The following is a 23,964-nucleotide window of genomic DNA, read 5'->3' as shown; positions in this document are numbered from 1 at the left end:
GAAAAAAATAACTGGCCGCTAGCAAGGCTTCTCGTTACCATTTGCGTGACGCTTGTAGACATTTAATATTTCTTAAAGGACACAAGAAGAGGTGGTCATCAGCAATCAGGTAAGACGTGGTATGATTCTGACTTGCCACTGACGGTAAAGCTATCTGATCCAGGCTACCACACTAACGATTCTCACGAGAGCTAACCGTTACAGGCTACCACACTAACGTTTCTCACGAGCGCTAACGGTTACAGGCTAGCTCGCGCTATCGTTGAATTCACCGAGTAACGATACAAGGCACGTCGGCAAACGGCTAACCGTTAACCCAGACAAAACCCGTCTGTCGCCTTGCCAACATGGCCAACATACGGTTACCCAAGCTGGCTTGCGGTTAGTTTGGCTGTAACTGAGATATGTAACCATTATAAAGCATTTTTTGGTGAAATGTCTTTGCCAGGATAACGTTAGCCAAGTTAAGATAGCGTGATACACTTTCAAGCTTAAGTTACAAGATGAAAGCACAGATAAAACTGCGGCACAACCTCTGAATGTAGCTACACTTGGCACCACGTTAACGCTTTTTTTATTTCTGAGATTTTAAATGGAGAGGACGCCTCAACGGTAGCCACAGTATCTTCTAATTTACTGCAGTCACTGAGTCCCATTGTTTGCATTTTTTATTTAACGTTAAGTAATCAAGTTTGAGTTGTTGTGCAGTGATTGAACCCCGCTTGGCATTGTCACGATGGAGACATTCCCTATAATTAACTTATGATTCCCTGTAACGTTACTCTTGTTACACACACACATGGTTACTGTAGCCAGCCTCTTCCTTGCCTACTAATTTGGCCTTTGGGCGATGCATTGGAATTAGGAATCGTTTTCATTATTCGTTTATCTATGTTTATTTTGACAATTAACAGTTAACTGTATCCTATAAGATGAAAGATGTCCATCTCAGTTTGCCAGACTCTAAGGGGATGGCGTCAGATATCTTGTGTATTATGTTTACAACGATTTAAACCAGAGATAACCAGCAAATCTTCACATTGGAGAACCTGGCACCAGGTAATGTGTTTTTAATTGAAAAATTAGTAAATAATATGTCAAAGGACTTATAAATTCAGCTCCCAATTCAAAGACGGAAGCTGCATACTAGAAGGAAAATGTCTGTTAAGTTTCATCTACCATTAATAGGTAACCAAATGTACTGTGCATGTGAAACCATTTCTGTTTTCGGGGCAAAATGTTAGATAATTGCGCCCTTTGCATATCTCCTAACATTGTTTCTACCTTACACAACCAAAGCCAGACTAAACGTCACGCTTCAGCTGCACAATGGGCGATAACGCTGTATAATTGTTGGTAAGCTCTTGTGTTTGTGTGGCCTGTTACAATACTTGGATACCAGATATTAATTTGGAGATGTGTGGCTAGTTAGATGTGAATGATTTAAGGGGGGGGGGGGGGGGGGGTAGCATGTGTGTCTTCACCAAACGCCAAAGGGTTTCTTTGCAGCTGCTGAATAGTCTAGTTTCTGTAATTATTGTCACACTGACAGACCTCTTCACAGTCTCTCATTAAGGTTGCATGGAGGTGAGAGGGGGGGGGGGGGGGGGGGGAGACACATTTGGTCTGCTGTTGCTCTGTTCTCAGTGGGAGTCAATGGGTCCAATTTGCTTGAAGGCTGATCTATTCTCTTGAGCATTGAGGCCAATTTGTAAAACATGTGAAAATGGCTATTCGGAGACCCATAGAGAACATTTGCGTCCATCCAATGCCAGGTCATGCACCCCAGGATCCAGGACTCCCCCTGAAGTAAAGCTTTCAGTATTGAGCTACGCATGGTGATACTACAGGGATGTGGCCCTCTTTACTTAATGTGTCTTATTTATAGCTCCTGTTGACTCAGATACCCTCTAACAATGCCCTTTCATGTTATGACAGTATAATCTTATGGATATGCAATGATGAGGTCCCTTTTCCTGCCCGTGCCGCTTTCTCAGTGCCTGCTATGTGCTATAGTGGCCTCAAGCAGCCAAATCTGTGTCCTCACAGCCTATAGGGGAAAATACCAACTGTGCATTTTTGTGATAGCCAAAAAATCTAATGTGGCTGAAAATGTCCCTGGTCAGATGACAAGCCAAGGATTCTAATGTATTACGTGGCTTTAGGATTCTATTGAAGTTGAGAAAAAAATGGGGATTTTTTTTTTACGTAATTGTGTTATAATCTCAGTTATTGCATATGCTCTCTTCCAGTTCCTCATTTTCTTGACTGCTCATGCATGTAGGTATGTTTGAACAGCCAACAGGAAAGGTACTTTCTATGTGTTAATCAAGGTCACATGCTGAGAAAGGAACCTTGCCTTTTGTCGGGTGCAATAAGGTGAAGAATGACAAGTAAAACATAAAAATAATCTCTTCTCAGTAGTTAAAGCACACTAAAGCAAAGTTATCAAGCTTTCTCTTCACTTCTGCAAAACTTCACGGTTGTAGGCTATGTGCGGTTAAAATATCTGCTATCATTTCTCAGTTGGAGGAAAGAAGCGTGCAGTTTCAGTAGTGTTTTTGTTCTCCATTAGTTCATTATGGTTCGGTGTCTCTGTGGTTTTGGCAGTGTGAAAAAGAGTGTCTGTGTGTGTGTGTGTACTTGCAGCATGCAGCTCTCATCGTTGTGAATCCATGACTAAAAATGCAATTGTGAATTTGTTGAACCAACAACGGCTGTACCTACTGGTATACTTCACTCTACCAGTGTCCTCTGAGGAATTTTAATCAGTGGTTCTGTCATCAACATTGGTGGAACCATTCAAACCTTTAAATGGTTCTCTTCATCTCTATTGTAAGACTGGATTTTGGGCAAAATATGTAGGAGTGTACGATTTTTAAAAAGAATAGTATTATGTGTACAATTTGTTTTTTAATGTGATAACAGAATCCATCAAATTATTTATTTTTTTGTTAATCTCGTAAAATGTAATGTTGGTGAGAAACTTTAATAAATCCAGTTGTTTGAAGGAGATATTATAGATATTAGAGTGAATTATGACCAGTTTACACTACTTTTAAGCAGCTAACAATACATCATTATAACTACAAATGACAAGATTTGTTTTAATCCATAAAAATACAATATGTTAACATTTGAATTGTGTGTTTTTATGAAGAAATAAAACAACTAAGTTACTATAACAAAGTAAAAGGATCCCATTTATAATTTTTGATGGTTTACACTGACTTCAGAGCAGTTGAAATGATTTTTGGGAAGCTGTCAAAGAAGCCTTGGAGCCTTGTAGACCAGCTATCAAACAACAAAGAGATCTGTATCTGCTAAATATGGATCTATGAATATAATATTGTGTACCATGAAAGACCATTTTGGTCGTATTGCTCTATGTATGCTGTTCCTCAGTCAGGCAGCACAGAGGTGAGGATGTTTGTCTCGTCTCTCCGATCAAACATCCTGTTGGTTTTTTGCAGACCCCAGATTTCTTTTTGTGTGGCATCACTGTGCAATCTGGAATGCCTCCCGCTCTCAAGATGCTCTCACAAGTCCCAACACGTGGCCCTCCCAGACTTCTGTCCCAAGTGGCTTGTTTAGTCCTATTGTGACAGCACCCTAAGGCTCATATTTGCCAGGATGTAGGAAGACTAAGAGGAAGCCACAGTGTATCCATTTCATCTCTCTGACACAGGCTGCGGGGTATTATTATCTTGCGGTTTACAAATTATCTTCTTTTTTGACTGCAACGATACCTTTTTTCCAGAATGCTGCAGTTGCAGCAGGTGTACGGCTACAGTGCATCGACAGATTGTCTGTTTTACTGACTCCTTAATGCTACTAGTAGTTTAGAGTTGCCTGACACAGCACAAAACCAAACCACAACACATTTACTGTACAGGAGTACTTGATGCTAGGAATCCTCCTGCTTTGTAAACTTGGATTAGTCATCGGGGGAAATCCCCTGGAGCTCTCAGAGTTGGTGAGGTAACCTGAAGGTTTATTTTGCTGTTGCCTTGATCCCAGATTGCTTGGATGTGGCCATCAGTGGACCTGGTAGCTATAAGCAAACAGGCCACCCAGAACAACAACTGGCAACTCCAGCAACTAGCGGGGCGTGGATGCGGATGTGTAGCCTTTGCTGATGTAGGTGGGGTCTGAGGAAATGGATCCTTTCTTACATAGAGGTATTATATTCTGGTGTGTATTTACTCACAGAGAGGACGTTGGTAGGCTGCTGCTAATGCCAGTTGTAGTCTACATTAAACTAATTTAGTGTAAATGCTGGAAGGTAATAATCAGATATCACTGATTTACTTACTAGTGAAGATCTGTCTTTTCTTTTTCCAGCAAGCATTCTATAAGAGCCTCTGTGAAGGCACCGCTTTTGTCTCATGTTTGTGTCATCCCTTTTTAATGTTGAGTCGCTCTCACCATTCCAAAATTTCACAAAAAAAAGGACATCTCATCCTGTTTTCCAGCCACAAAAACGCCAAGTCAGTACACCAGTGCCATGTCTCTGTGGGCTACAGAGTAATATGCAGCCGTAACAAACTGGGAAGTGAAAATAGGGAAGTGAAAACACTTTTCAGCTATGCTTCTGTATTTTGCCTTATCTACTATGATGATTGTCTAATTTACCAACGAATATCTCTGTTATGATTAGGGGCCCATCAGAATATGCGTATATGATAAAAGATTGATACCGTAGATTTGAATAGTCTGCGTTTTAAAGTTCACTACTTTCAGCTCGAGAGCAATAAAACAGGTTTATCGTTTGGATGAGATTCCTCTAGATTTCGTGGCTGAATTGCTATCCAACATATTTCAAAAGATGGCACCCGTGTACGCTTCTCACAGCCTTCTGATGTGATGTTGGCCTAAAAGAGAGCTTGAAACTTTTAGTGTTGGTTGTTGCTATGAGAGCAAATCTCTGGCGATTCTCAAAGGACATGAACCAGTCTATTTTAGGCCATTCCCAACTGCTGAGGGTGATCCTGAGGGGTGGATAACCAAATGCTTTCACACAGTCTTGAGCCTATAGGCTTAGCCCAAAACACTAGAGGCCCGACTGTCCTTAATTCGGTTTTAATATGATACTGGAATAATACCCTTTTTTTTATTGGGGACCATCATATTTCCTTCCAGCAACTCGTTAACAAGTTTAAATTGTTTCTTAACTCTCTTAATTGAGGTGCATTACATGCATCAATGCAAGGCAAAGATAAGTTATCTGAACTCAGAGGTCAAGCTTGCACTCTGTCAGATTGCATCACTTTCCCATCATCCGGTCACCCTTGTGTCCACACTTCCTGTCCCACAGCTGGCCTGCCAAGTCTCCCATGACCCTTTGCTGCTGTGCTTCTGTTTTGTTTTGAGAGAATCTAGGACAGCTGGGATGAGTTGCAGTCTCATGGGTTTTCAGTTGCTGTGAAAAAAAAAAGTACACGGCGCACATTCGTCAGTCCGTCGCCGTCCTGCACGGCCCGATCGTGAAGCCGGAAACCTGCCGTGTGGCCCAAATTGTGAGTTTTGGTGTAAGTTGGCGGAAGTGCAGCAGTGCCAGAGGGGCTGAGTGAGCGGTGAGCATACAGAGCACATTCCAGAAGGCAGCAGAGGCTGTGATTTTAGCAGGCTGTCACAGGGATTAGGTTACTCTGTCTGCCTCTGTGAGCTCATGCTGTCGCTGTCTCAGTGCCTCAGCAATCCTGTCGATTAGTGGTGCTATTTGGTCCCACAGCGAAGAGAGACACGGATCCATAATTCTTCTTTCAGGCTTGTTTAGATTATCCGGTATCCAGTTGTTGTGACTTCATTTTTTTTATATAGAACCTCTGGTGTCAGTCTGGTTTAAGTCACAACCATTCACTGAAATATCATTCCTGCTCTTTGCTTCTAATGCACACCTCTAGTGTTGTATCCCCATGTCATGTATTACCACACAGGCCACTGGAGGTGCTCTTTCACTAGATCTCCACTTGTGTTTCAAGGGGTTGTGGCAGCAGCTGTAGACTGCAGGATGTGGTCAACTCATGTCAGTGTTGTTTCATAGTAACTTCGCAAAGTTGCAAACTGCATCTCGATTACACCACCGATGTGCAGTTGTTGTGGTTTGTGGCTTGCAGTGTTGCTTAAGCCTCCTTACATTTTATTTCTAATCTCTTTTATTTTTAGCTGATAAAGATAACGGAGCCAGATTTGGGTAAGGGATCTTGTGCTGATGGGAAACAGTTGTGACCAGTGTTGGCACTCTTGAGAACATGAGTGGATGACTGATAGTAACACTGGTGGTGCTGTCACTGGCTCACAACTGCTGCTGTTGCGGTAGATAAGGCCCTCTCTATCAGCTTGGTATTCAGTAGTTAACAGTTAGCTATTAGAGTAAATAGTTGTAAGCATATTTTTCAGTCTAAACGTTGACGTTCAAATTCTAAATCAACATTTTAAGTCTTTTCATTCGGTTTGAACCCAGTATCTCTGCACAGTTGCAGATCAAGATATTCATATAATGGAGACTTAATCACCACCAATGATTATCAATTTAAAGCAAAAAAAAGCCCAACATGTTTTTGTTCCAACTTCTCAAATGTGAGACTCTAGCTGATCGATTTGAAGAGGTCACGTTGGGCTCTAGGGTAATGCGGTGGGTGACACTTTTTTCACTAAACGATTGATTGATTTGTCAAAAGTATAATCCACAGTTTAATTGATAATAAAAATGCTCAGTAGCCCGACTTGCTGATTTAATCAAATATACAGCTGTTAGGTTTACACATTTGGTGTTCTCCTACCATAGTAATCAGTATGTGGGCTCAGTCCCGTGTTATGGGAGCTGTAATGAAGTCAGCTGATAAGACAGTATTAATGCAAATATAATACCTTCTGCAGCTCAACCTCAGGAACGTTTTTATTGTGATGCACCTAAGAGAAGTACCAGCTTAAATTGACGTCATTTATTGTACAGTTAAAGACAAAATATCAAGATGGGGGACATTCTTTTGGTCCTTTTCTGTTTTGCATATTGCAAAGGAGGCAGAGTAGAAGTTGCAGCCACAGTTAGCTGGGAAAACCCTGAAGTCACCACCGGCCACCAGATTTGACCACCTATCTACCGTTCCATGTGGTCTAGTCGGCCTTGTTGACGACCACACTGCTCGTGCATACAGATCCTGTTTTTGCTTTATGTCTGGTTCCCAAGTTATTTTCAGAGTTGGACTGGATACTTGCATCTACACGGATACTCATTACATTGAGTTTATGTATTGTATGTGCTCCAACAGCTCAAATCGTTTTCATTTGAAACCGCTCGTTCTGTTTTCTTGACTCCCTGGAAGAAGAGATCTTGTATCTCAACGGGATCTCAAACCATTCCTGAATCCTAAATCATCAAACTGACTTCTGACAGGAAGATGACCTCATACTTGTTGCGTTCTGGGTCCCACCGTGGTCTGTTTTCAGGATCACAAAATGCTGCTAAAAATCTAATTCTGTGTTGTTTGCTTACACGGTAAACATATGAAATTGTTTGTTTTAAGAGAAGCGTTCAAAACGAATGGAAGCACAGAAATGCTTAGATTTTGGTCAGACTAGCTGAACTTTGCTCTGGTGTTTAATGTGCTCTGTGGGGTTGGTGATGGATGGGGGTACCTGTTTAATTCTGCCAGGCAGCAGGGTAAACGGAGCTCCACTGTGTATATGACACCATTTGAGAAGTTTGACCTATCTGACCTCGTGTTTAGTGCTTTGGAGTAGCGAGCGGCCTCGGCTCAGTCTGCAGCTGCGCGATTATCTCGGGGCATCTGTCGCCCAACTTTTTGATCCTCCCTCACATCTGCAGTATCGTAAGTCACTGCGGTGTCGATGTGCTCTTAGTGCGCAGCAGCCACCCTAGATGTGGGGGGTGATGGTAGTTTAAAAAAAAGTCTGGGATGCAGTGTACTAAGTGAAAATGGGAGATAGGTGGGAAAAGGGTTCTTCCTACATTGATGATTCATTCATGCAGTGGCAGGGAGAGTTGAAAATGAAAGATACTAAGGGAGGGATGTTGTAAATGGAGAAGGAGCACGTATACACACTTGTCAGCCTCTTTGGCAGACGTGTATGCAGCCCAGCCCAGGGAGCGGAGGGATTGTTGCCTTTTGTCTTGGTGAAAGACGCAGCACTCGAGGAAAGTAAATCGGCTCTTTGTTTTTGTGTGCCGCTCCCTAACATGTTCCCAGTGTTCATTAATTTCATTAGACATGGAAAAAGAGCAAGCAATAACATGCCTGGAGATAAACCACACTACACACCTTTATGCTTTTCGGTAAACAGAGTCTAAAACACCCAACATGGGGGAAAAAGTAGCCCGGATCACATGTGTCCCCCTTAAAACTTGTATGAAATGCAGAGACAGTTTGGGATCTTTATATTGCATTTTAGCTTTCGGCTCTTGTCAGGGTCTTATCCACCTTTCATGAACCATCCCAACATCGTGACTTTTCCTCCAGAAAAGCACAAGTAACGTTAAAGCCTGTACTTATTTACTGTTTATTTTACTCCCCTTGGCTAATCGTGCTGAAAGTTTAGCTTGGCTCCTTATGTTTGTCTAAGATCAGGTTCTGGGCCTATCTCAAGGCCAGCTGGAGCTGAAACCTATACACTGCTGCTTCAAATACAAACCAAGAGCTCTCAATCAATGAGGTCAGTGTCTGGTCCCTGAAGTCAGTCAGTCGGTGGGGGAGAGGTGAAACTCCTTCTACTCTCATGACATCAGGGCAGCTTCAGAAGTGCCCCCACTCCTCAAGTGCTGCAGTATTAACCTAAGCGTGGCTGCACCGGCGGCTACACGGGTGCCTACACGGGTCATAAGACCAGTTGTTGTGAATGCGGTTATTGTTGAACACAGACAAGTTTTGATTGTGCATCCGTACTCCGAAATCATGATTTAAAAAATGCCAGAGGAGCTTGAAAGCTCTTGTGATAAGCTAACATTGCAAACAATGGCGCCACGCTTGTAATGCGGTTCACATAATCACAGCATTTGCATAGGCTGCACACACAGGAATATTTATTGGCCTTATCCTACATCATTACTGCTCAGTGAGAGCTTCACTCCCTGACGTAGCCTCACTGCTGACGCACAGTGCCTCCTCTTCTTTACTTCCCTATTACAGTAATCTTTGCCGTCCTTCTGGCTCAACAGATTCATGCTTGATTCCTCACACAGTGGACAATCGTTGGACTGCTTCTGGGAGGAAATAATTGTCCCCTCTGTAAATGTATGAGGAATGTGGATGCTGAGGGATTGGCTCTATCCTCTCTGGCAGCTGTCTGTGTTGAAGACTGAAAAGAATGGTCATTTACATCTGTTATTTCAAGAGTACAATTGGTCGGGGGAAATTATGTCTGAAGAGACCAAACTGTGGAAATGGTAGCTGGCATTTCTTCAAGGCTAGCTGTAGTGTATTTGCACCAACACTGTCATGCAAATAGCATTAGTACAGTACCACATATAGAGTGATCTTCAAGTCTCTTAAGCAGAAATACAGATACAAATTTGTGAGTATTATTAAGACACCTTTGAGAAGAGTCAGTTTGTAATTCTCCTGCATTGTCTCTGTTCTGTTCCTAGGTCTACAGAGAAGTATCGGAGCCCTTGAAGTTGTCAGCTTTGATGCAGTACAGGTACCGCTACCTATATTCAAACACTGCTTCTAAATTTACTTTTGGCATGTCTCTGACCTCATCAATGTGTCTGGAGCAAATGGCACATAGATACAATAAGATATATCAGTTCAGATGGAGGTTTTGTGAAGATATACATATTTATTTTGTAGTTCATTTCTTAGTTATGTGTGTATATAACTGTATATAATAAATATATATATATATATATATATATATTTTCATTCTAGCCACCCTGACATCTGTTCCTTTTTTTCTCTTCTCTCCTCTCCAGTGTACTGAGTGCAAGATGACGGAAGAGGTGATTGTCATCGCCAAGTTCGACTACATGGCCCAGCAGGACCAGGAGCTGGACATAAAGAAAAACGAGCGCCTCTGGCTCCTCGACGACTCCAAATCCTGGTGGAGGGTTCGAAATGCCACCAACAAAACAGGCTTTGTGCCGTCCAACTATGTGGAGAGGAAAAACAGTGCCAGGAAAGCTTCCATTGTCAAGAATCTCAAAGACACACTTGGTAAAACAAAACACTTCTGCTTTATTCACTTTGCAAGTGTTTAATTTCAGCTTGCGATGGTTTGATAAGCTCTCAAGTCTGTTTATTTGTATTTTAGGAGCTCACACGATTCAAGTTAACCTGTATTTGCACTCTAAACATTTATATATCTTCACCCAATAAGATCTTTTTGATAGCGACTGACTTGCTTTGTGTTTCATACACAATTGGGTAGTGTAAATGGAGTAGCATCAGAGAGCATCGTTTATCTAGGCCAGCACTACCTCAGTTTGTTTGTGACCACATTGTTGTGGTATCTAATGTGCTGTCTACAGTAACAGCCGCCACAGGAAGAGGGTCGTAGGTTGATCTGCGATTGGTTGAAATGCTGAGAGCTACTTTCTTCTCACAGCACACTTCTACTCGAGCTTTAGTATGTGATTGGGGTGTGTATAGAGTGTAGTGTCTAATGTAATGTGCCGTTTTTACTTTTTGATCTTCAAGCGTTTGCGCAGGTAAGGCTGCTTTACATTACTTTGATTTCATATGTGTTTATTTTGGAGGAGGACAATGACTTTTCCCAAATATCTCCTGCCCTTTTTACCAGAATTGATACGACACAGGTGTTGCCTGCTCTGTCAACACAGCAGTAATATTTCTGGGCACTGCCATTTGCCGAGGGCCTTGTACTGCCACATGTGACTGTGTATGTAAGCCAAGGTTGCCATTTGTCTTAGCTTAATTCTTCTTGATGACAGGCATTCATGATAATTTGGGATACACACTGACCACTGGCACCCAGATAGCCTGGTATTCATTTTGCCTACGATCATTTCTCTTATGCCTTTTATAAAATGTGACGGTCTTATCTTCAGTTTCTGATGCTTCTCACAGTCTAATCTTCACTAGTTCTACTCTGTAAGGCATCATTGTCTAAGTTAAGAGCATGATGGGATCACCGTGTGTGTTGGGTGTAGTTGGGCCATGTTTGTTCTCATTAGATTGAATGTGAAACAGCTTTCGCTACAGGAACTCAAAGGCCTGCGTGATATTGACATTAAATTGAGTATTTAGATAGTATTCTTTTTACTCAGTGTATTGTAGTTTATTCAAATTTTGGGACCTGTTGTTACGGCCCATTTGATAAACGCATAACATCAAACCACACTTGTAAAAACTGACAAAGAGGTGGCCTAATCTCTTCTGCTCATTGATGTGGTGATTACGACTTCTTCCTGTGTGGGGTGACCCACTGCGAGGAAGCCCCGCTGCCAAAAGTGACTTTTACTTGCACAGAGGGATTGACAGAATGTGGGTATTCTGGGTACTTCTAACCAGAAATGTGTCATCAGTTTGTAACTGTATCACATGCTGCAGTGTTTGCAAACCACTTATCTGTTGGACATGTGAACTGTGTCTTCCTGTTAGCTGCACAGTGTGTGTGTGTATTGTTTGTTTGTGTATGTGCAATGTTTGTGGTGAGAGGAGACTGGTGACGTTCGGGCAGCAACGAGTGCAGAAATACTCAGATGAAAAATGATATAAGAATAGTTTTTTTTAATAAATAGAGCTCTTGTATAGCTCTCTTTTTGTACTTTAAGTCCTGATAACACTAACTGTAATTTACAAGATATTTCCTATGAGTTATTTCTTGACTCAATCCTGTAAATTGTTTAACTGCTGCACATTCAGTCTGCACTGCGTCTGTGCGCGTGCCTCCGTGTTGTTGGGCTTCCTAACAACTTCCCACCTGTCACTACATCCATTGATCAAATAACCTCAGGTGAACAGCTGCACGGCTCAGGTCTCACTCGCACATAAACACAATAAAACAAGGACTAATGTAAAACATGAGTTCAGGCAAATATGAGCCTTGTTAAACACTAATACAATCAGAGAAACCTTGTAAAGACGTCACCTTCATTTGTCCCTTTTTTAATGAGCTGAAAGACGATTGAAGACGTTTTAACTAGAGGATTGTTGTGGGTGGTTGTGTTTTTCTTCTACATGTGTGGGAGAACAATAAGAGAAACAGCCCGATGACTACACTTCCATATGTTATGTGGGAGGGGAAAAAAAGTATCTTTTTTTTTTTTTTTTTAAACAAGCCCGTTGCTGGGTGTGGATTGGTGTCATCGTTTGAAAGAATGTGTGAGGGTATGATCTGTCTACAGATGGCTGTTTCTGGTGTGTGTGTGTGTGTGAGGACTCATGTTTCCTGGGTTTGTTGTAAAGTTATGAGTGTGTCTCTACAAACAACTGCAGTCATGTGACACAGAGCACTCACTGACTCACTCAGCCGTTGTGCAGCGTCCCCACAGATCCTCCAGAGTGTATTTTTCTGATCGCAACCCTCCTAAAAAAACACCAATGTGCTGCTGCTGATGTTGATGGAATGGATCCTTTACTTTCCCTATACCTCTCTTCTTTTATCTCTTTTTCTTTCTCCGAGTCCGAGCTTCAGCCCCCTCCCTCCCTACTTCTTACCCTTTTCCATGAGGCCTCTGTACTCTGCCTTCCAGAGCTAGACCGGAGGCCTCTCTATCCCGCCCTCTCATTGGCTAAGACCGACCACATGGTCATGCAGTGGGCCGCCCTTGCTCCGCTATCCGCCCAGCTCTCTGGGTGTTCACATGGAATAACTCTACAGCTGCAGTGGGAAGGGAGCAGGGGCCGGGAGAGAGAGAGGGAGAGACAGCGAGCCCAAAATGGACATGGCTAACCTATTCAAACATTTCTTTCGTGAGTTTTTCACTTTCTTCGTCTTCTGTAGCTCCTTGTTTTGCTGTTTTCCAAGCGGTGTTGAGAGCTTTTGTCTGAAGTTTGATCGGTTTCTTTTTTCTCGTGACTGCCGGAGCGGTTGTCCCGGTTTTCTTTCATCATACTCTTTCTGTTTTTATCATTTTGGGTTGTAAGTCGGTTTCAGCTTCAGGTCAGCCAAATGAATGTGTTATATTTAGAGCGAGCAGACAGAGATTTCTGTGCTAACATGTCGCGCTGGTAGAGAGAGAGAGAGAATGTCTTAACAGCTTTTTCCGGCTGCAAAGACTGGGTGGATATGCTCTTGAGAAGCCTTCTGCTGAGCCGAAGCCTGTAATTGCCTCAGCAATCATTCTGTCTTTCTTTCAAACACACACACACACACACAGTAATCCTACTCCCATTTTTTTTCTAGCATTTGTCCTAGTGAGTGGGCTGCAACTTGGTGGATTACATTATCATGCTTGAAGACCCCCCCCCCCCCCTCCCCTCTCCACCCTGTTTAGGAATATCTCAAGACATAGCCGAAGTCTGTTTTCTTTTATACTACCCTCAGGGCGAGCTCGCTCATTCTGGGAGGGTCTCCCTCCTCCACCCCACCGCCAGTCATGAGCTACAGTTGAGGGGACGCGGGGTGCTCATGTAGAACACTGTCGTCATTGTACTGAGAGGAGCAAGAGGTCTCTGCTGATTGATGGGACCCGGGCTCCCATCTCCCGCACCTCGCTCGGTTATCAGAGGAATGTCATTACGCCGGCAGCTCCGTGGGCCGCGGATACTTTACAGCCACGCTGACACACTTTTTCAAAAGGCCCTGGCGCACACCCATGCTGTAATCTCACCTTGTAACTGTTGAGTGGTATCTCCTGTCTCTGTCTATCTCCATACTTGTGTGTGTCTGCTTGTAAAGAATCCAGAGAGTGCAAAGGGCTGAGGAGAACATAGAGATGAGCTAACAAACCTTTTTGCTTGTGTAAACTGAGAGCTGTTAGTCTCTCTCTCTCGCTCTCTCTCTCTCTCCCCTCCCTCTGTTTTCCTGTTTCTCAGCCTCCCCAGCGAGCGGAAACTCTAATTTGAGCCACATTTCTCCCGGAGCGTTGGAGAAGTGCAGGCCAGAGAGGAAGTCAGAAGTCAGAAGGAAGTTGAATCATTGTGCGTCTGTTTGACTTTCTGGCAGTCTCTTGTCGCTCGCTCCTGCTTTCCAACTCCCGCTTCTTTTCTCCAAAACCGCTGTTCACTGTTCCCAGAAAAGGCAAAAGACATAATTATAATTACAAGATTGGCGGGAGAGTTGTCAACGTCACTTAGGCCTTAAGATGTTTTTCGTCCGTGAAGCTGTCCACTCATCTTTGTTTTCCTGTGTCTTCTGCCATTAACAATTGCCTAACAGGAAGTGAGCAGTGGTTTGAGACTTGTAAACATGTTGGTAGAAAACAGTGGAGCTGCTACAGCACAACTCCCCTTGTACATCGAACCCAATAGTTGCCTAATAGACTAGTGGATTCGACAGAAAGTTAATCAATAATAACAAATAAATGATCAGTTGCTGGTTCCAGCAAAGGAGGATTATTCTGTTTTGAGTTCAGCAATACCTGTCCTGAGTCATTGTTGAGTATAGCTGGCTAGTGAACATCAATACTTTTTTGTTATTGATTGAAAAGTAGAGATGTGAAGAGTTTTAAAATGTCAGGGACTGAAAGCTGGCATTGTGGGTCAGTTTTGTAGTCTTGTTTTCCTATTTTTTTTGGATCGGTTAATCTCAGATTTCAACTCAGTTTTTGCCATTTGTGGTTTGTTTTTAGACAATATTTACAAAATGTGGCTTTTTTTTAGACAAATGGTTTTGTAGAAAATATGTCATAAAGTCAAGTGTCGTATGTATCAACACATTGTAAACGACACTCGGCTCTGTCGTTAGACTGATCCCAGAGGGGCCACCAGAGCTAATGCTCCTCTAAAGTTATCATGACATCTGCTGCTTCAGAGGGGAGAGAGGGGAACCCAAGATATAATACAACGTAAATAAGTGCTGGAATAAATAAAAGCACCTTGTTTTACTAGCAGGAAGGGTTCTACTTGGAATAGTCTCTACCGCCCAGAGCTGTAAACCAAATGGAGCACTGCGCCTCCATCTCGGCGACTGACGGCTGCCTGCTTTTGATGTCTCCAGACGGCTGAAGTTGAAAGAGCTTTGAATGTTTCCTGTGCAGCTATCACTCAGCCATGTTAGCAGCTTGATTTGAAGCTGTGGCCTTAAAAGGCACCCCAAACCAGTCCCATTGAAGAACACGCCAACTCGCTCTCGTGTACGTTCCCTTTAGTCAGTTTGACTCACTCTTTCTGTCTGCACACAGTGTCATTACATTTATTGTGTAAGTCCCACACTGAACCATATGGCTGAGGGCCGCTGTCTTGCGTCACATGTCCGTGGAAAGCGAGTGACACATTGTTGTCAAGAGTTTAAATTGCCGCAGAGGATAGGCTTCAGGATGTGGAAGGGACTCGCCAGTGTCGTACCGACCTGATTACCAGAACGTGTTTGGCTCTACAGAGCATTTCACTGCTGTGGAACTTGTCCCAGTCGTCGTGTTCTGTTCAAGTACCGGGATGTTCAGACACTGTCAGACAGCCTGACGCGGGGTGTTGTCGTCCGCAGAGGAAGAGCCCTGGAATGGAGGGAAGCCGAGGGGTCGAAAGGGCCCAGGCAAACAATGGACAGCCAGCCAGCGTAGGGAGGCCAGAGTTAAAAAACAGAACCAGTTCCTCTCTGTCACTGGTAGCCAAACGCACTCCCCAGCACTTTCTTCTCCTCCTGCTGGTGCACCTCATCTGTAAACAAAAAGTGAAGTTTTCTGAGGGTTTAATATATGCGCGTTCAGGTCTTTGTCTTTGTTTGCAGTGAGTTACTGCCATCTGACACAACATGATTTCCTTCCTCTGCTTTCTTTTCTCAGGAAATGCACAGGAAAAAGCATCTGACGTCAAAACAGAACCGTTTCCAGTGCATTTTTCGCATCAATTCCTCTTCTGTCTTGAGGACCTTTTTTAATTATTATTAGCCGCATGGTGTGTGGGTTCCAGTGGAAGCGCTCAGCTACGACATTTGCATAGATGCATTATTCAGTTTTGCTTTCAGGTGGGGAGTTGAAGTGAGGACTGTGCTTCCCTCAGCTTGGGAGGAGTTGGGGTTGTTAGTTTGTCTAGTTTTTTCTGGTGTGCAGGACCCATTACATGATGCAGCATTTGGGCACAGCTTTGGCACATTCTGTTAGTTATTGACTGCCTATTTACTCAAGTGGTTGTGTAATGGTAAAGCTGGGAGGCCTGGACAGTACGGTGATCTGCTGGACGGTCCCATGATTAAAGATTCACGGCTTCAGTCCTGATAACGACCAGTGATGCGAGTGTCGGTCACAACAGCTGATGTCATGTCTGTCTGAAGTGCTTGACCTCAAGACTGCCCCGTCATTGTAACTTTCGTACCATATGCAGTGCTGAGATCCCAATGAATACGTGCGCATATTACATTATAAATATTGTGCTAATTCCAGATAATTCTTTCTAGAAATGTAAAGACGATCAGACATCTCTACTTGTAAGAAAGTATTTCAAATTTTCAGTGCAAGTCCTCGAACAATGTCAAGTTGTGCTGATTCAGTCGTACTGTTTTTTGTACAGTTTGGCATTTTACGCTTATTACATGGCACCCCATTCACCAGTTCACTCCTCTTCTCTTGTTTGCAGTCGAATGTGTTTCCCTCAAACATTAAGCCTCCCACTGGACATGGTTTGTAGAGGTTGGTATATTTAAAGGTCCTAAGAGCTGCTTTTTTTTTTAACTTAAAACCTGTAGGGCCGTTGTCGACCACCAGAACTGCCTTATTTTATGCATTATAGTTGAACACTTGTCAGGACTGAGACACGGGCCCCGCGGGGCTCTCTGAGGCGCTCCTCCCACTAGGCGCAGCTACAGCTGGAGATGTCCAGAGTGCTTTCTTTCTCCCCCACCATCAGTAGTAGGAAGATCTAGGCTAAATAAACAGACTTATTGTTCCAAAACAAGTAACCCTTCATTAAAGACATGAACTCTCCTTCCTGCTCTCACACATAAACATTCCTCCAGCCCTGAAAATAATTTGAGATTAACAGGAAGTGGTACAATTTTAACAATAAGAAGTCATTTGCTATGATAAGAAATAATTTGAATGATTTAAGAAGTGCTTTTCTCCTGTATCGGCCCTACAACCCTGGCAGAATATCCAGGAAGTGCTCCCCAAAAAATCGGTTACCACCAGTTAAGCAAAATGCAGCTGTGTCCACCATTGAAGACCGTGGCCTTGCTCTTAAGCATTACCATGCTGAGCCCTGCAAGATAAGAGCCTCTGCTAAATTATAAAAGAAGGCATTAACTCAGTTGTTTTGTTCGCTGCTACCTGAGAGAATTCTCAGCAATTAACCTACAGCAGCAGGACCGATGGGCACTTATCTTCTCTCCGTATCATCTACCTGATTTACAGGCACATGCCAGCTTCCCTTTAATACCTCGGCTTAGATTGAGCATCTAGTCAAACGCAGTGGCCCCGGACTCTGATCTTTTTTTAATGCAAAGTGTTCGTGTGTATGAAGCAGGAAGCGGCAAATAAAATCCCTGACAGGGACACTGATAAGGGCTGTTATACCAGAGAGATAAAATATAAGCTCTCAGTTGTCCCCGCTGTCAGCTGGAGCTAAAGGTTCATTTATTTATGCAGGGTTGACCCTTAACCTTTGCTTGAAGCTAACTAGGTCATTTCCAACTGTGCACAGAACACATCCTGGGGCTTGCACCTGCGGGAACATGTTCTTCTTCCTCAACATGTGACACATTTTAACCATTGAAGACGAGTGAGCAGTTTGTGTTGTTAATGTGTGTGTAAACATATAATCCAGAGTTCGTGGAATTTACTAATTTGGCCATTTCATCGATATGAAAATGATCTATATTATATGTAATGTTTTGTTTTTGTCTTGAAGTTCTTCTGAGTTATTAAGACTGCATAAGTAGACCTAACCTCCACGTACAGACATCAGCACCCTGTCTGGAGTCTGTAGTTATCTACAGTGGTGTGACTAATAACAGGGTCTACCTGGAAGCAATTTGACGTTGGACTCTCAGCAGTACCATGAAATTTGTCTGCACTCCTTGAGTCACGGACACGTTTCAGTGCCAATTTATCTGTGGTGAAGCAGATTCAGTATGGCGTTGTGACAAATTAGTCACGTTCCTCGCTCAGAAAACAAACACGCACTATCCTGGAGACTACACCCTACCTTCCTATATAATCTTACCCAGCTGGCTTTTGATTATGCAAGCAATAGCCTTGCAAACGTAATCATAAATGGTCACTACTTTTGGTTTGCTCACTGCGTCTGGTATCGGGATCTGTCTCAGCTTTGGTTTGCCTACATCATCAGTCTGGCCATAGATCTGCGACAATAACCAGTAATGTTGTATAAGCTTTGCAAGAACCAGCAACATGGTGGACTGCTCTGTCTTTCTTTCTACAAGGATTTTACGAACAGAATCAAGCTGTGATTATTTGAGCTGCTTTCTGGTAAACCTGGAAAGTTGGAAGAAGTTGTGATCTCGCTACTCTGTCCGCTGCTAGCTACACATGTGTCTCATACAACGGTTAGCATGCCAGGCAGCCAAGTGGAAATTATTGTCCAGTAAGGCGATGGCCACCGGCCTGCCAAAGCTCGGCCTCTGGGCTCCATAACCGAGAGAAAGGCTAAAGGGCTCGGTAATCCCCCTTCTGTAAGCCTCTGGGCTGTTCAGAGTTGCCAAAAGGTCGACTGCAAATATGATATAATTCACCCTGTTTGACTGGCTGACATTAAGACTGCAAACCGAAAGGAAAAGCACGTTCTTTGCTTGACCATGGTTTAGTCTTGATAAATATGACCTTTTATTCATCTCCTTGCCTGAATCAAACGGTCAGCTCAGTGGGATGCTTGGAGGGTAATGTGTGTGTGGGGGGGGGGGAGACAGAGGGGAGGAAGCGGAGCTAAAAGCTGGAGCGGTTGCAGAAGTGGGACAGAATTTGGTATCCAGCTGCTGGGCAAGCGAGGCCGCAGGTGTCAGGGCAGCCAAGGTGATTAGCAACAATGAAATGGGACTGAGCCTTTTTGCCCACAGAGTTCAAGTCTTGTTGTTTTGTGTTCATCCCAGTGTTGGGTAGCAGTGCTTTGATAAACTAGTGTACATTCTTTAGTTTCCACAGGATTTATAGGCCCATGCCAAAACAAGTTTTCAACCCACTCAGCCACACCAGCATTGCTTTTTTGTTTCCTCAGCACCTAGGCCTAATCCCCAAGAATGTATCTGGATTGTGAGTGTGGGGGGTTAGGCCACTGTAAATGTGGAAAGGGAATGATTTTAGCCCTACTTACCCACCCTCCCTAATGCTTATTATCGCTGCCTGGTATTTGTCTGAGATTTTTACTCCTCCCTTAAATTTCCAGAGGTGTCTTTTAATGGTGTGTGTGTGTGTGTTGTTTGTTTTTTTCTGTTGAGACTTGTTCCACATCAATGGAAGGGTGTGAAAATGTGAATTCCCGGGACTCGTTTTAGTAAAATTGTGACTTTTACATTTTAATTTACACAAGAAAACCTAAAGGTCTGTGTGCCTTCCTAACCTAATTCACTGGATTCACTTAATTTTAAAGTAGACACTGCTGTTTTCCCTGTTAACTCTTGCGCCTTTCTTTGGTTATTTCCTCTAGGAATTGGGAAGGTGAAGAGCAGAAAGGGGATGAGAGACACGGCCTCCAACGCAGACACCGGAATGGTCGAAGATAACGGCGAGCGGCTGTACGACCTCAACCTGCCCGCCTTGGTCAAGTTCAGCTACACAGCAGAGCGCGAAGACGAGCTGTCTCTGGTGAAAGGCACACGGGTCGTGGTGATGGAGAAGTGCAGCGACGGCTGGTGGCGCGGCAGCTACACCGGACGGTCTGGCTGGTTTCCGTCCAACTACGTGACGGAAGACATGGATGGGACGGCGGGAGGAGGGGGCATGGGTGGGCTCGGAGACCCGGCTGGATCGCTAACGGAGAAGCTGGCGGCCGTGGTGAACAGCACCACGAACGGGAACAGAGTGCTGCACACGGTTCAGGCGCTCTACCCTTTCAGCTCGGGCAACGACGAGGAGCTTAACTTTGAGAAAGGCGAGGTGATGGAGGTCGTGGAGAAGCCAGAAAACGACCCGGAGTGGTGGAAGTGTCGCAAAGCCGACGGACAACTGGGCTTGGTGCCTAAAAACTACGTCACTGTGCTGGACTCCGCCTCCCATAAATCCGCAGCAGGGCCCGCTGGGCCGCCCACACCCGACTGTGACTACATCTCGCCCTCAGGCACCGGGCGCTTCGCGGGGAAAGAGTGGTACTACGGAAAGGTGACGCGCCACCAGGCGGAGGTGGCCCTCAACCAGAGAGGTGTAGAGGGGGACTTTCTCATCCGAGACAGCGAGTCATCGGTCAGTAGCCTACGCTCCGTTACCGATGTATTGTACATGGTTTACAGCAGTAAGGCACCTTTACACTGTGTGGTTTGGTCTGGTCTGAGATGAAAAGGGTCAGATACGTGGTCAAATCTGTGGTCGTCAGTCCAAAACCGGGGTCCTAGATTATGCTTTGAGACATGTCCAACGACTGTTATTTGGTGCTTCGGCAACAATGTCTGAAATCTAGGACCAAATTCTCACAATGCTACAATAAACTTACATGATTGTTGTTGTCGCACAGTCTAAAGGCGCCTTGACTCAGGAGAAAGACATCTTTAAAAACCCTGTCTAAACACTGATCATATAAACTTGTATTTCCTTTTCTTTTCACAGCCAAACGACTTCTCCATCTCCCTGAAGGCGCAGAGTAAGAACAAGCATTTCAAAGTGCAGCTGAAAGAAAGCCAATACTGCATTGGACAGCGCAAGTTCAACTCTATGGAAGAGCTTGTCGAACACTACAAAAAGGCCCCCATCTTTACCAGTGAGCAGGGAGACAAACTGTACCTGATCAAGGCCCTGGCTGCCTCCTGATCCCTCTCTGTTACACACACACACACACACACACACACACACTTACACACACCTATACATCAACTGCATCTTGATATATACATACAGATACTTACGCCAGAACACACACACTAACATTTAAACTCCAAGCCTGAGGACTTTAACACATCATCAGGACTTAAATGCCCGATTTGTGAGCATTCCACGAGGAGGTATGGGAGACACACGGAGGAACGGAAGGGGGAGACAAAAAGACTATGGACTCCTCAGAGTTGACTACAGACTTCTCGGTCGCCTATTTTAAATTATCCAGATGTGTTAGGTCATAGGCAATGCCATTTATTTCCACCTTGATATCTATTAGAGTTGCCTTTAGTTTCCTTTTTTTTTTTTTTTTTTTTTTTGATAATATATAATCTTTTTAACATTTTCTTTTTAAAAAAATGTGATGACTTTTAACTGTATTCAATTCACAACAACCACCCGTCTGTGGCATTTTTCAGATGTTCGCAAACTCGCCTACAGAGGTCGACATTTCAACTCCTTTTTATGTTGTCTGTCTTCATTTTTTTTCTTTTATGATTGTGGACACGCTAATCCGCAACTTCTGCTAACTGCTAATCATGAATAAAAACTAAGTGACCAAAATATATTTATTGATACAATTCTGTTAGGATCATAGTGGTAGAGATTGCAATATCGCACTCGCGCCGCCGTCTGCGGTTGGAGGATTTGGCGGAATTCCTCCTCTTGTGCGAAGTCAAACTTAGTTGTTCAACTTTATTTTTGTACAACAGAACTGCTTGTCTCACATATTGCTGTATCCATATCATGTGAATGTTACAAAAGCCACGGCGTCGCAGACAGTGGGGGGGGCCGACTTTGCATGCGTGCATGCAGACGGACAGAAAAGTGTCCTCGCGCTTCCACTGCTCATCTCCCAAAAGAGAGACTGTCTTCACGAGTGACGGGGGAGTTTGTCCATGTGTCCAGAGTTCATGTGAAGAGTCAGAAAGTACTTTCCCCTCATTGTCTGGAGACTACCTCCCCCCCCCAGCCCCCCTGCTGGAGTGTGACTGACAGCTGATGCTAAAGGGGATGTTTCTCTGGAGATGAGGAAGGCGGAGGGGCAGCAGTGCAGCTTCCAAACACACACCAGTTCTGTGGAGCCGGGAGGGGGGGGGGGAATGGAGGACCAGTGTAGGCAGCCCAGAGGATGATGTCACTGCTCCTGAATTAGTGATCACTGGAGGGAATGGATGAGTTAAGGGGTCACCCAGGGGTTGCGTTTGTGCGGTTGCAGCACGTATACATCATGCTCGGAGACGCCCTCTTCCTCGAGGACGCACAAAGGGTTTCCAGAAAATAATTCCTTTCGGCTGGTAAAAGAAATGCTAGGTATTTTCTTTGATATCTGGGCATATATGTCTTAAGGAGTCTCCTAGTTTGGGGGGAATCCAGCTTTGTTTTCCTCCAAACGTATGGTCAGTGTCAAGTTAGAGTAATGTGCACCTAGAGGTGTTCAGCAGAACACATGGTTTGTATTTACAGTGAATGGGTATTTGTTGAGTGAAAATGGACCAAGTAGTGTTTTGAATGTTGAAGTAGGCAGCTAGCACCAGCGCCTGCAATCAGAGCTGCAGCAGCGCTGGCCGGGAGCCGCTCGGGGAGATGATGATCACGATGATGAGTTCTCCAGCCGGGGCCAGTTGGACCCTAGTGCAGGGGGAGAGGGAGAGGGGGGGAAGGGGGATTTTGTAGTGGAGGAATGGAAAAATGGACCTTAAAAAACAAAAGCAGTGAAGTAGGATCCAGGGAGGAGACTTGGAGAATGTGTTCCACTGAAGAGAGTATCTGGATTACCGCTCCCAGTCCAGTAAATGAAATGAACGAGGGCCAACGCCGATGTATCACAGTAGAAAATAGAGGGGTTTTGGATTGGAGGGGCTTTTTAAGGTCTAATTAATCAAAGCATGAAAAAGTCAGTCATGCCACAAGGAACTCAAAACATGGGTGTGAACCTTTTTTCTCTCTCCATTCCCCGGATGATTGACGGAGCTATTCATGCCAGAGCTGTGGGTTTCTCTCTGTTTTGGAGCTGTAAAAAAGATGAGTTATAAACAGTGCAACAATTCCCTTTCAGTTTGATTTATGACCTACAGTACTAGTAGTCAATTAATTTAAGTGAGATTACATCTTATTAAATAGTACAAAAACCACATTCCAGGATTAAACGGCATCTGTCAGGATACCTAAACATGTATCCGTCACAATATCAGTATGGCTAAAAGTGTTTTTTGTTCATTTTGGGTCCTAAATCTCTAAAAAAAACAAACATGTAGGGCATTTGTGCCTGTATTCCCTTCATTTTCTTTTGGTTTCTGTCACCAGATAAGTATTTGTGTTACAGGAACGCTGTCTCATGTCCTTTCTTACACCCAATCCCCGGCTGTTGCATTGGTGCCCTTTTTCTTCTGACACTTCACGTGAGATAGTGTTTGCCTACAGTGATAACCGACTGCTAACAACCACCTGTTTTTCTTTTTGTGAAAGTTCCTCCCCGACTTCCAGTTCTACAGCATCAGTAATATTACACAGCATCAAAGTGGCAAGCGCCAACGCAATGTGCTCCAGTTTGAAGGATTTAGGAGATTTTTAATGTGCCTTCACAGCTTTCTGTCAACCAAAGGTTTAGTCCCTTTCTTTATTTTTCCCTTCTTCCCACCTCTCGTCACCACGGCGTGCTATTTGGTTGAAGCTTTGCATGTGCGTCTGATTAGCGAGCGTTTCGTTGGGGTGGCGTCCTTGTAGAGAAAGGGTATTTCCTCATTTAGCTGTCGGCTGAAAATGTCATTGTCTTAACGTTTTTTTTTTCTTTTCTTTTCTGTCTCGCATAAAATGCCCATTAGGTGATATTGTGTGTAGTTTCAAGTGACCTTACCTTTGCCGAGTTCATCAAGTATAAGTGAACAGTGAACGCCTACATGTACAGT

The 23,964-nt window shown here is 43.9% G+C and overlaps 1 protein-coding gene across 2 annotated transcripts; it reads left to right on the top strand.

The window, feature by feature from the left end:
* nck1b (NCK adaptor protein 1b) lies at positions 1-22,594 on the top strand. Of its 2 annotated transcripts, XM_079181600.1 has the most exons (5): positions 1-109; positions 9,608-9,660; positions 9,935-10,175; positions 19,680-20,431; positions 20,792-22,594. In XM_079181600.1, exons 3-5 carry the CDS (start codon positions 9,950-9,952, stop codon positions 20,990-20,992), a joined length of 1,179 nt encoding a protein of 392 aa, XP_079037726.1. In that variant the 5' UTR covers positions 1-109; positions 9,608-9,660; positions 9,935-9,949; the 3' UTR covers positions 20,993-22,594. The 2 variants fall into 2 exon arrangements, with proteins under 2 accessions (XP_079037726.1, XP_079037727.1); XM_079181601.1 differs by lacking the exons at positions 1-109; positions 9,608-9,660; positions 9,935-10,175 and adding an exon at positions 12,824-12,896.
* Positions 22,595-23,964: the final 1,370 nt, after the last annotated feature.

The sequence above is a fragment of the Pholis gunnellus genome (assembly GCF_910591455.1).
Source record: "Pholis gunnellus genome assembly, chromosome: 20".
NCBI classification, from domain to species: domain Eukaryota; kingdom Metazoa; phylum Chordata; class Actinopteri; order Perciformes; family Pholidae; genus Pholis; species Pholis gunnellus.
Note: the sequence above shows the minus strand (reverse complement) of the source record. Positions and strands in the feature narration are given on the sequence as shown.